Source organism: Dermacentor variabilis, chromosome 4, assembly GCF_050947875.1.
Source record: "Dermacentor variabilis isolate Ectoservices chromosome 4, ASM5094787v1, whole genome shotgun sequence".
NCBI classification, from domain to species: Eukaryota; Metazoa; Arthropoda; class Arachnida; order Ixodida; family Ixodidae; genus Dermacentor; species Dermacentor variabilis.
The window spans coordinates 40,326,610-40,340,467 of record NC_134571.1 but is presented as its reverse complement, the minus strand read 5'-3'; the positions used below and the strand labels follow the sequence as shown (position 1 = coordinate 40,340,467).

Sequence of the window (13,858 nt, the reverse complement as noted above, 5' to 3'; positions counted from 1 at the left end):
AACTTGAATGAAGTGAATCAAGTACTACAAGCGTGTTTAGTTCAATTATGATTTGTGCATGATTATAAATAAATTAGAAGACAGTGGGTGGGAAATGGGATGCCAAACGGGTGCATATTATTAAATTGCGGTTTGCCCTGAAGTGCCGTCGCAATTGTTTGTGCAACCTGAACAGCTTGCTTACAAGGTACTAAGTAAGTAAAATGACTTGGTTGCCTCTTTGGCATGACGGCTTGAATTAATAAGAATCTTCAAATTTTGGCTTTGCGCTGGAACGTTTGAGTGCTGCGCAGCGAAGTTTTTAGCAAGCCTCGAAAAAGGAAGTCATGGTTCTATGGTTCTAGTGTGATGAACTCCACTGTGGTAATACAAAAGAAAATGATATAATATGAAGCTAGAATTGCCTGTGCTGATCTTATATGCGAATTGCATTCGAACTTGGACCTGCGACTTCCAATTCGAATCATAGTCATCACCGTCATTTTTCATGTAAACTGCGGGACGAAGGCTGCTCCCAGCGCCCTCCAATCATCGCTGTTTAGCTAAGTCGACTATGATTCATACAGTGAATGTTCAACTTTCTGCGAGTTACGAGAGCACAGCACTGAGATCAAGTCTTGCGCTGGAGCGAACAAAAAGGCAAATTTTTACATGGCGGCTTTGAGTAATCCTGATGGAATAACTGAGCATTGCAAGTGTTGAGTGCCCACCTAATTATCTGTGTGAAAAAGAAAAAGAAAAGAAAGCAAGCATTGACCGAGACCAGTCTCTGCTTCCAGGCTGAGGCGTCCACTGTTCGTCCACTGTTGGTCACTCCAAACCTCCACCTTCCTGTGACCCTTTTGATCTTTTATGAATGACTGATTAGCTTAGATTAAATGAAATGTTGGCAGTATGAATGTGGTGCTTCACTCTGTGTTAATTCCCACCTCTTGAAACTAGCTGCTTAAGTTAATCCATCACAATGGTGTGCTAACAGCGCAGCGAGCAAGTCCGCTGATGCCAAGTGTGTGGAAAAAAAAAAAGGCACGCTTCGACGTTCGGCGATGAACGTCGTGCCGGCCTGTAGACCACCGTCAGGGCCGAGCAGAACGTTTCATAGTGACACTTCGCGGGCGCCTGGCCTCGGAGCACGCTCGAGGGCGTCGTTCAGAAACCGCAGCAAGCTGGACGGTAGCGTCCTCGCGGCCTGCCTGGACAGCGTCCAGAAGAGGACCCTGCCAACCTGGGAGCCCAGGCCACCGCCGGATCCCACTGGAGGTCCCTGCTGTACCTGCGTGCGTTGATCATGCCTCTTGTACGAACTGGTCTTCCAAGAAAACGAGTGTCTTTTTTTCGTTTAACAACGTTTACCTTTGTTCTCCAGCTTTTAAATGCGTAAACATTTGTATGCCTACCCAACGAGGAAACTCATCCGTGCGTCCGTCCGTCCGTTTATCACCAAACACGATCGCTTTCAAAAGAGGGTCCGCAGTAGCGAGTGAATTGACCTTCGTGCTGCCTCTCGCTTAAACGCGAACTAAGCGGCGAGAACACAGCGCACACGAAGCTATCAGAACTCGGCGCACTCTGTCTCCAACGCAGATCGCTTTCAAGATAAGGCTGACGCGGCCGCACTTGGCGCAGCCACCGCCGGAGTACAGTTGATCACGGTTGGTAATGGCTCAGCGCAGACGTATAAGGTTAAAGAATAACGGCTTATAATGATCGGAACGTCATCAATTCACCTTGCGCCGCCGTCCGCAGCAGTTCTTGTCACTGCAGCTCTGCAGCTTTTACTGGCCTGATCAAGTTTCGTAACATTGATAATGACACAGGGCAGCGTGGAGACGAGGAAGGGGCGCAATGCGTACGCGTACTTAGACAACTCCCATATGAGTTCTTGCGTGATTTTTTGTACCTTTCTTCCACTTGTGCAGAATTCGTGCACATTAAACAAGGTGTCTCACTGCTTTGCTCATCGATTCAAGCGCGTCGACATTGAGTGCGCGTCATTGTCATTGTGTGCGCGTGCATGCTTGGATGTCCATTTCCTCTTGTAATTTATGTGTACTTACTTGACAACCACATGCTTTAGAAAAGCCGGCGTCGAAAGTTGCCAACATTCTCAATGTAAATAAATAAATAAACAAATAAATAAATAAATAAATAAATAAATAAAGCTAGAGCAAACATACTTTTGAACTCAGTTATTCGATAGTCTTCAATGAATGAGTTAGTCGTTGAATTGGTCGCCTTAATTTTCGCGCGTAACGTATACAAATCAGCAAACATATGTCACGATACAGCATTGCGTGTTTGCTTTAAATATAAACTGTGGAGCTGAGATTCCTAAGAATGCAGTAGTGGAGCTGTAGCATTATGGTGCTACGTAAAAAAAAAGAAAAAAAAAGGAAACGTGTGAGTAACAGGTAAATGTCGACGGCCACTAGAACGTCTTTGATGATATAAAAGCTGATATTTTTTTCGAGATACTCACTGGAACATACGCGGATAAATTTAAGCGCGCTTCGCTTGACTCATTTGAGGCGCGTGATTTTAGTCGATTAATACGAGTATATTGATCACGGTTCAAGCAATGAAACTATCGAAAATTTAACTGCAAGACTTGCTGTTAGAAGGATGTGTGAAACGAGAACAAGGTGAAAGCAGCAGCCAACGTTTCGATAAGTGGACTTGTCCTCTTCAGGGCGACGCATATGCTGAAAAAGTTGAACAAGACAAGTCCACTTGTCGAAACGTCGGCTCCCGATTTCACCTTGTTCTCTTATTGCTCATCGTCTTGAATTTCCATCTCCTGCCTTCCTCTTCCGTGTTTCTCCTGGATTGCTGTTAGGAGGAGTTATATATTTACGCAGTGAAAATGTGCGGGAGGTCCGCGCAACAGTATACGGTGAGTGAAGTGTGTTCTCCTCGTGGCTAGTTGGTGCTACATACTGCGAGTTTAAACAACCACAAAAAATACGACCACAAAGGACCGCATACACACAGGAGCAGCGCTTGTCCTGTGCGTAAGTGGTTCTTTGTCGTCGTCTTCTGCTTGCGCTATTTAAAACTTGCGAAAGACGTCACTACGCGACAGTGGAAGAGGAAACGTTGCATACACAGTGTATCGGAAATGGTCGACGCAAATTTCAGACCTCCGCATTTTTCATACGTTCGTTCACGTAGCACTGCCCCTCGACCATAAACAGTTGATGGTGGCACCGGCTTTTCACTAAAGTGGCAATTGAGTATCAGTAGCGCTCCTTGCCGATCAGCGAGCAAATTCAATTTACTTAGCCTCGCTCATCTTTTTTTTTTCCTTCGCATTGTGAATGTGAAATCGCTATAAGGTTTTACACTATACCGTCTTTACAAGTCAGGAGTAAGTCAGAAAGATCACTCTCACTGACATCGTGGAGTTCACAGAGAAAGTACCAAAATATAAAAGACGCTAGATAGAGCATTGGCACGTTAGCACTTGCCGCACACATTAGTGCGCAAAATGTTTTAATTTAGGTTACTCACCACATCCAAATGAACTCTCCGAAAAAATATGCCCTAGATTCCGAATTGGTTTCCTTCAATGGACTTCGTGAATAATACCTGTCAACGTGCTCCCATTTTGCACAGGCAGTTTTTCCTCGGTGAAGCTCGTGCATTCGTCTTCAGTTCATTTTGCCTGGCTTTTGTTTTTGTTTTATTGTCGTATTTTCACTGTACGAGTATTCACATTTTAGCGAATCTACCACTCATTACCGTTAGGTATATCGGCGTTTTCCTTTTCTTTTTCTCGCTCTCTGCTCACCCGAAAGTATGCTGCTGTTGTAGTAGCTAATATTCAAGTTTATACTGCTGCACACTGTGGCCAAGCCTTGGCTTTAATGAAGGAAAATAAACATGACTTGAATTTCGAACTTCTCGAAGGCACATGAGTTGCGACAGCTTCACAATATCGCAGGACAAGAAAAGTTATTATGCGACAAGAAAAGTTATTGAAACGCCGCATCTACTACAAAACGAGGAACGGCACTGTTCTGCATTCGGAGCTAAAGAAGCAGGACTTGGCCTAAGAAGAAGCTTTAGCTCGGGTGCTCCTATCTAATTACATGTAAAAGGAGAATTCGTTTTTCTCGGCAACCACTGCACCAAATTTGACGAGATTTGTCGCATTTAAAAGAAAAAAAAACCTAGTGACTGTTGCTTTCCAATTTTCGATCTAGATCGTCAATTTTTTATTAAAGATTGGTAACAATCAAAAATTTTCAGCACAAAACTATCAAGTTTACAGCTCTGTAATTCAGCAAGAAAAAGTGATATCACAGTTCTTTGAATTGAATCTGATAGTACATCTAAAGCGGACAAAATTGATACGTCACACATGAATCTAAAAAAATTGAGTAATATGGAAATACAGCTTTTGCAGAACGCTTGCACACAACGTAGCAAATTCACTGAATATATACATTGACATATCGAATTTGTCCGCTTTGAATGATATAATGGATGCCGTTTACAGAACCACGATTTTTGTTCTTGATGTAGAGCTATTAATGTTATAAACTTCGTGCGTCCCATTCTTCTCAAACTTTCAAAATTTTGAAATTCCTTTTCATAAAATTCAGGCCCTCAATCGAAATTACACTTCAACAGCCACTAGAATTTAACTTCCTCTCTCAAATACAACAAATTTAATTAACATCGGTCGAGGGGTTATTTCAGGAAAGTGCTTTTGCATTTTACATGTATTTGAATAGGCCGCATCGGAGTTGGTCCCGACCTAAAGCTTCCTCTTAGCAGCAGCAGTGACACCTAGCGCCTTCAGTTGTGTCCACCGTTAATAAAGAAAAGGCTGCTAACATAGTGGAAGGTTGGACTGCGAAGAATGATCTGGTTTTTCAGGAAAAAAATTCTGCTTTGTCTTTTTGTTTTCTTAACATTTCTGGTTAAGACAGCGCGGTGGTCTTTCGAAAGGGGAAGGCCATTAATCATCATCGCATGGAGTCAATAAGGAAGGCATCGAGTCAATTCTCGTTTGCGAATACGATGGTAAGAGGTCATGCGCAGTAGTGACCAGTAGTAAAACCACCTGCTTACCGACACTTCTTCAGATGCGTAGTCAACATTGGAATCTTCAAACTTTGTGAACTGGAACTTCCCGTTGGCTTCCCTGAGCCGCGCTGTGGTGGTGACCATGACGTCATGATAGACGAGGTCGCAACGGCCGCTTCCTTGAAGGGGGAAAGCCTCATAGAGAGATCCAGCCACGGAGTACTGCATCCTTCCGGAAACCCTTGGAACTTGCAACGTCAGGTGAACTTTCAGATTCTCAGTATCCGCTCTTAGGTTGGTGATTTCGAACATGGAGAGGTTCCGGACCTGTAAGAAATAGGTACAAATAGAAAGAGACGCAGTAGTAGAAATAGAAAAATTGTTAGCAAAGTGAACGAACCCTGATAGCAAGTAATCATGCTGACATTTAGGTGCGCTTGGAATTAAAATATAGCCATCCTGGCAATAGAGGTTTCTTCGCGTGATATCGAGAAAACAAATACTGTGCGGTTGTTTCCCGTAACGCAACGTGGACTAGGTGCTACGCATCAAGTGGCCTGTAAGTTCTCAGATAGACTAAAAGGCAAATATCCATTTAATGAACAGGTGTTGATTATCCCAATCGATACATTTCATCCTTTGATATGGCATCGGGGCGATACGAAAGATTATGTTGCAGGTGGCTTAGCATTGCAAGAGAATGAAAAATTGCCAACGCTGACACTCATACTTAGACATGTTTGTGGAATCTATGGTCAGCATCCTATAGAAACTGGCTGATATGTTCGCGAAACAATGCATGGCTAAATGACAAGTAAATAGCCGATTTGACGCACAAAGCAGCTTGGGCTACTTGAACTCTTGCTGACTTCCTTTAATGTTAGTACAAATGAGGCTAATCTTTGTTTCAGTGCTTCTCTAAAATGTCTAGATGTCTGCCGCTGCACGAAAGGGCTTATTTAGCTTTAGAAAGTGCAGAGCTGCACTTTATAAAGTTTTTTTTTTGGTTGTGCGTAGCAGCAGTGCGTTGAAGTGACGACAGGTCTTTGCGAGCGTAGTGGGCGTTACCGTTTTAGCGGCCATGTGAATTGCTTCCAGACAGCTAAGCTTGTGCTCAGGAATTAAGGCAATAACTTAAACATTTAGCAATGCACAGTCAAACGTTGGCCTGACCGGGAATGGTGAGAAGGTTCTTTGGACGTAACGTCAGAAAAAAAAATATTTTTGGCAATCTTCAAGGTGTCCTGCATTACTGAGTGTGTCTCTGCTTCCACGCGGCGTCTATCTATTTCTTCCTTTTGTGATCTCGGCTGCCTGTGCGTAGTCTGCACTTGCTTGATGCTCGCCCTGTTAGGCACAATCGACCACCTTACTCATGAACTTCTATTATGAACCTGACATTTGCGCTCTTCGGCTGTTTCGGCCGTGAAATCGGTCGCAATTATTTAAGCTGCAAAAATTAACAGCGTCAACTGTTTGCATTTCTGGAAAAGGTTATCAGCACCTCAGATGGCACGCTTCAAATGGTCCACTGGGATGAACTGCATGCCTCTGTTGATTAAAAAGTTAGCGTCTAATTTGCATGTTCGTATAATTACTACATCGAGTCATTTTCAAGTGTGTGACTGCGATGAAAGCGCTCAAGAGAAGATCCTTTAATTATACCATCTTCCCCCTGTTTAAGGAATTTCGAACTCCATTTCGTTAAGCACTCGGTGTAACCATTCGCTTACCTATTGTGAAACGATGAGTACCGACAGCGCAGTGAAAGAGAAGGAACAGAGGTGAGAAACCCTTATATTTGGCAAACACTGTGTGCCGTACAGCTTTAACTTTCTCTTTTTTTTTTTCTTTAGCGCTTCACGTTTGGATGCTTGGCACGGCGCGCACAGTGACTGATCGGTGGTTTACCTGAATGTGCAGCAGCTGAAAGCGAAACGCGTCCCCTCCGAAGATGGAAGACATGTCGGTGGGGGGAATGTTGAGCGGGTCCATGACGGATAGTCCGAGGCTAGGGTAACCCGTGAGCATCACGGATCTGAACTTCTCCAGCTTGTGGTGCAGAAGGTCCTCCATGTGCCGGTCGTAGTAGGCACTGTTCGGCGACCGAGCCTCTGCCGGCAAATCAACATGATCAGCATGCGAATGTATTGGAGTTCTTTCTCGCGCTTGTTGTCAAGGTATTCATCCTCTACAGTCAATGCGTAACAAAATGTGATTTAAGCAGCTCAACGAAAGCAGAGAGATGCTCTCGCGAAAGCATAACAGCGCTGAATTTCCAGTGGTGCAGTCCGAAAGATTGCTCCTAAGTGCAGCTTGCGTACAATTCAGAAAGTCAGCAGCACCAAAAAAAAAAAAAAAGTACGCACCAGAATGATACCACTCGCTAGTGAAAAGGCATTATACGAGGGGGCTCTGAGCTAAATGAAATTACATGATGGACGGATTACGTCGCACACTAGCACAATTGCCTAGCTACGTTGTATCAACTGAATCCAATTTCTCAATTTGCTTACCTGTTTTATGGCGGGACTTCGAGGAAGATGTTTGAAAGCTGTCCTTTGTGCATTCTTTCTTTGCCCGGTCCTCAAAACGCACCGTTATGACCACGTTCCATAAAGCTCCTGCCTCGCTTATGGTTTCCAGGTTACGAAAGGCTTTATGCATTTTGAGAAGAAATGAAAGTGGACACTGACCCCTCCCATTCATTATATTTAGACGACATTTCGTAGGAACTGTCAACAGCTGTAATTTCTTTACTTGCGTGGTTTCTTTTCCTTGTTTTCATTGAAATTTGCTCAGCGTGCACTTAAGAGACTAAGTGGAAAAAAAATTATACAACATGGACAATGAGTTTATAGAGAAGCAAGTAACGCTGTAGGGAAGCTTTCAATTAAGAATCAATAAAAGTATTATTGATGTGTGCATTTTCTTTTCTCATAAATTACTAAGTGCTGAATCTCACGGGGAACTCAAACTTCTGAGACAATTTAGAACTATTAGGCATGTATAAACTCAATTTGGCAACCTTATTTAGTTGTTGCATCAACTTTCCAACAGGAAACCGACTAGAATCTCACTATCCTCCCCCCCCCCCCCCCAATGAAGTTAAGTGGGAAGAAATGAAGCAATGGATGCATGAATTAACTCATTCAGACGGCTATTACCACTGCTATAAACGGGGACCATTGTTCTCTTATGTATAGCGACATACGTTAACGCTTTCATGACTACGTAACATGGTTGGCGACTAAGTGCGGAAGGACACAAGCGCGGTTTATATCTAATCCGAAGAAGACGCGAGAACTAATCAACTTCGTTTCAAGCAGCGTACCGTTCTCCATGAGTTTTCCTTCATCTCAATATGTGTGGGTCGGATTGCTCATTCGAATAAATCAAATGTTGACGTGGCAGCTGTTGCAACCGGTGCGCGGTGTGAACTTAATGTCAGTGTTATGTGCAAGGACGAATTAGCGTACGAATTAATACCTACCCCAGTCAACCTCCTGGCTCCTTGCATTTGCTGTAGCTAGTGCCCCAATGCCGAGAAGAAGGATGCACACCTTCATTCTGAAAACAATAAAAAACAAGTTGAATGTTCAAGCAGAGTGACACATGCCGATGGTTACGTTCGTTAACAAATGTGTATTGTGCGACTGTTTCAGTCGTGAACACTCAAAAGCGCATTTAATGCGCCTCCTCTGCGCACTACCTTTACTGCGAAAAAAGTGAAAAATGAATGACACTGCATTTGTTATATCTAGGTGTATCACAGCTAGGAAAAAAAATATTAAGAGTCGAGCCTTCCATACTGGCGACGATGTGAAGGTTTGCACGTTTCAACAGGTGCGCGCGCAAAGGCAGGGCGAAAGAAGGCACACGCAGCACAAGTGCTAATTCATCTGTGTCTTGTCTCCTTTCGCCCTGCCTTCAGGTGTGGGCTTGTTAAAGCTTGCAAATTTGAACCGACTAGGGTTGCAATGTGGGCTTGTTGGTAATGCATCTTCAAGGGGAGTATGGTAGCGCGATTCAAAGACGGGACAAGAAAAGACACAAAGGGACACACATAGCGCTGTGTGTGTCCCTTTGTGCCTTCTCTTGTCCCGTCTTTGAATCGCGCTACCATACTCAGCCGTGCCACACGTTATTTGAATACGGAAGGTGACACACGATTTGCATTTTCTCATCTGCTCTAAAAAGTTATATTCCTAAAAAAATGAGGAAATATAATGCAGAATCAGATTAGTGAAAAGAACAGGCACCTACTTTTTAAATAGCCACATGGAAAATAATTGACATTTGGTACCATTTTGATTAAAAGCCTTGCAAAAAAGATGCACTCATAATTTTATAAATACGTCTTGCAAAAAAAAAGTATGTCGAGAGAAATATGTTTTTCTTATGAATACCGGTGCCTACTGGTGCAGCCAAGCCACTGTGATGGCTAACCCAGGGGCTATGGCATCGCGCTGCTGTGCTCGAGGTATCGAATCACGAGCCCGATTTCGGCCGCGGCAGCCATATTTCAATTTGGGCAAATTAAAAAAAAAATGCTCGCATACCTAAATTTAGTAGCACGTTCTTGTGCCAGGAACAACAGAAGCAAGGAAGAAAAAAAGCTCCTTCGGTAGATAGTCAATTATTTCGGCCCCGGCCATGAAATACATAATGACTAGCTTAAGTATCTGTGGAGAAGTTCAGTCGCGTATTCACTAAATTAATCTAACGTAACTGCCTTCCACAAATGACCATCGCTGTAGCGATCGTCTCGTCACCAAGACAATCGCAATTGCGAGGGGCGGAAGCCCGAACACAAATCGATTAGAAAATATTTTACGCGAGAGAAGTTGTCTAAACACAGGGCCTCGTCCCACCGGGCTTTTTGAACGCCTAAGAACAAACTAAGGTTTGTGCCCGACACGATTCTCAGTAACGCTTCAATGATGAATTCGGTGAGTAAGGGCTTCTTTTACTATATAGCTGCAGCGTTAATTCGACGACTGTCAATAGCGTCTACGTGTGAAGGCATAGATACCTTACATACCTTCCACTGGCCTCTAGATCTCCTTTCGCATTGCGCAGTATCACGTGCTTACGCTTTTGATACGAAGCAAAAACAGTGTCCGTGCTATTGAGGAGGAACGGAACGCGAAGAACAGACGTAACAAAGAAAGAAAATGAGCAAGAACACCTGTTACGTGTAATAATTCGTCTGTGCGATGTTACACCGCTACGTAGCCATCCGGTTAAGCACTCTTTGGCCACCAAGCTAGGCGTTCGAGAGGAATTACGCCGGTGTCACATGTATTAAACGCCAAGAAAGCTCAAAAACAAAGTTATTTTTTATTATTTCACCTGTCACAGTGGCCGCGCAAATTAAACGCTCCTCTACTGAAGTGTTGGCCAAATGTTATGATCGCAGCGCACATGTTTTGGGCAAGTCGACACACGATCAGCTGATTAACGACGAGCGCACATTTAAACGACACAGAAACAGAGCCAGAGTTGGCTCTGCCGCTGTGTCATCAACGTCTTTATCATCGTAATGCCCAAGGCATCATTTTTTGATGCCTAGAATTTCGCTTTAAGCGCGGGAAACCTAAGGTGCAGCTTATAGCAGTGCTTTCAATAAACTGGAGCATATTTACCACTTGTAGATATTTCAGCAAACCGATTATTATTTAATTCGTTACTATATATAGCAATGACATTTTTACTCGGATAGCTTTTTTTTTCGCAAGTGAACTCTGGATGAGCAGAAACAAAGGTGAGCATGTCGAATTGTGTTGAGGCATGACCGGGTAAATTTACAGTCGTCTTTACTTAGCTGAAGCCGTTCCCTGCGTGGTTATTGCCTGGTGGCATTAATTCAAGTTCTGGGGTTCTACGTGCCAAATACGCGACCTGATTAACTGGCCCGCCGTAGTGGGGCAGGACTCCGGATTAATTTTTTACCGCCTGGGGTTGTTTAACGTGAACCTAAACCTAAATATCTGTGTCTATGACTACGACGCGACGGCCGCACCATAAGCGGTGCACGTGAATGGTGCGCGAAAGATTTAGGTTAGGTTATAGGTCTCGCACAAGGGGTGCTCCAGTCCGCCGAAACGGGTGCCCATATCGCACCAAACCAAGTCACAAACAGCTTTACGAGACTGCGAGTACGCTTCCGAAGCGTCTCAGTGTTCGTCCCGAGCTGCTGTCGGCAACCGTTTCCACCACTTCGCGACCGAGATTTCAACGCTCGGCAAACGCGGCTATTCGCAACCTGCGCCAAAACCGGCGTGGCCATCGCATCGTACAGATGGTCCTTCCCGGTCGACCCGTACGATGTCATAGAGTCAATGCGAATACGCGAGGGTTTCTTTTTTTTTTTCCATTTCGCACCTACCGAAACGCAGCCGCCGTGGCCGGATTCGAACGCGCGACCTCATGCTCGATCGGCAGCGCAATGTCGCCACGGGACCACACGCAGATGTTCTGGAATTAGGCGACAATTCGCATCCGCGAGACATGCATGCCACCCGGTAAACCACAGCGGCGGCGTCCCAGCAACCTTGTCCGGGCGATGGGCCACTCACCTTTATCGCGGATGCCGGCGTCTCGCCTCCTGCGTGTCGCGTTCCGTGCGGTCGGTGAATTCAAGGGAAGCAGGTACGGGCGGCCGGACACACGAGACGGGAGCGTCGGAAACTAAGACAAGCCGCAGTTGAGGAGGTCGGCAAATACTGCGAGGGCGCAGCTAAATGCAAAGAGAGAAAAAAACAGAGAGTCATTGAACCGGTTTCTATCGGAACACGTCCCTTCTTTGTGATGCTCGCAATAGTGCCTATAGCCCCAGGAAGTGAGATAAGAGAGGAGCGAACCAATTCAAACGATAGAAGAACGTGTACTGTGAGTGTATATAACGCTAGGCCTGTGGACGTGCCCACTCCGGTAACTGATAAAAAAGCACGCCGTGCGCATACCCTGGAATGCAGACTCTGCGATATGTGCGGTGGCTTGTTCCTTGAGCGACGTGATATGATTAACGTTGACCTAAAATTAACCTAAAGTGCACCTGCGTAGGTAACCGATATTCTGCTACGGGACCGTCCAATCTGAGCATTCTGCGTGGTCACGTGCGCGCGCGCGCCTACTTGGAGAGTCAGTTTCAAGTGTTATTAATATTACACAAAGAGAAGATGCAGACGCAACAAACGCTGGTTTGTGGATTGCTGTGTCTGCGTCAACTCTTCGTGTTCCCTTTATCTTAAGCTGGTGGCGTGAATTAAGTATATATGAACAAAATTTTTAATAGTGTATAGCTTTAGGGAATAGCATGGTTTGGCATGCTTTTAGTAAGGTACGTGTAATACGTATAGCCAGTATATATTTTTTTTCTTAGGGGAGTGTTTTCACCTGTGCTACAACATTTTTAAGAGATGCCCCGACACCAAAGTGCCCTTCCCTTTGTGGTCACGCCGCTGGCTTTCGGAACATAAACCTAACGCTACTCTGTGAATAGGTGAATAGAGCACGTCAATTTGTCTAGGATTTCCTTATAGCTTTCATCACAGTTGGCGTCTCCGTTAGTTACTTCATTCCGTTAGTTTTCTTGACAGTGAATCTGTGTGTGTTATGCGACACAAACTTTTTTTTGAAGGTAGCGTTATCTGAACGACAAAAAGGGGGAATTGGGTCTCACTTCATTAATCGCTTAACGAAAGTTTCGCTTCACCTATGCAGATGTTTCGTTCCTATGCAGATGGATACGTTGAATCCGAGGAATTTTTCTTTTCGTTTTGTCTGCTTGTCGTACGAATGAAGATTAACACCAAAACAATTTTTATTATCCACCGCGACGTCCGCATTCAGCAAAATTGCGTTTTAGCCTCCGACAACGCGTTTTTATTCCTTAGTCGAACATGTTTTGGAAGCTTATAGAACGTAGAAGTTGGCTATAGTTGGTTTATGCTGCATGATGGAAGCAGGTTGACGAAACTGCACACAAGTATGAAGGAGGAACACAGAGATCGCTGCACTTTCAACTAAGGTTTATTGCAGAAACATAAAGCTTAAAGGGGCCCTGCAACACTCTTCAAGCCTGGAAAATTAACCATACATACTCATATCATCGCCTCCTTTATTCAGCGATGCTGATATGAACACAAGTACACGCGCAGCGCGATCGTGGCGTTTGTCGTTTTCGCATTCGTGGAATTGGATGAGAAGGACTTTAGGAGACGTTCGCCGAAAACGATCGCGAAACTGCAACATTGTTGTCTACAATTGCTGACTGCAAAGGCGGCGATATAGTGGTAAAAAAAAAATTGCGGATCCCACGCCCTGTGGGAGTCGATGTGAGCGAAGCTTTGTACGCTGATTGCTTTGAGTGGCGATAACTAACGCTGCTGTAGACGGCGAATGCGTAATTTCTTCAGCGTTTAGTCCAACACGAGAGTGGTGAGTTGTTAAACGTTACCTTGCGTGCACCATTGCTTTTCCTCGGCGTAGTACACAGAACACACAGGCTTGAGGCGTTGTTGTGCGTCACTGTTCACAATCTCCGAGAGTTCAGCATTATCAGAGCGGGAACACTAAAAACAACCGCGCATTTTGACGTGCGATCGCGTGTCCGGTCACCAGGTTTGACTTCAATCGCAATGCGGTGTGCTCCGTCCTATCTTTTTCCTTCCTCTTGCGGGCTGCAATGGGAGCGAACGTGACAGCCGTAGTTGCACTCTCGGCCGCTTGGCTGGGCCGAACGGCGCTAGCTGCCGGGGATGGGACGCGTCGGCGACAGCGTTCCAGGCGCGTGCCTGACGCATTTTCTATGCCGATC

The 13,858-nt window shown here is 44.8% G+C and overlaps 1 protein-coding gene across 1 annotated transcript; it reads right to left on the bottom strand.

Moving 5' to 3' along the window:
- Positions 1-43: 43 nt before the first annotated feature.
- Positions 44-11,770, bottom strand: LOC142578978 (uncharacterized). Its single transcript, XM_075688735.1, has 5 exons — positions 11,616-11,770; positions 8,528-8,604; positions 6,946-7,148; positions 5,080-5,361; positions 44-1,273 (listed from the first exon to the last, which is right to left on the bottom strand). Exons 2-5 carry the CDS (start codon positions 8,601-8,603, stop codon positions 1,097-1,099), a joined length of 738 nt encoding a protein of 245 aa, XP_075544850.1. The 5' UTR covers position 8,604; positions 11,616-11,770; the 3' UTR covers positions 44-1,096.
- Between the last annotated feature and the right edge of the window lie 2,088 nt (positions 11,771-13,858).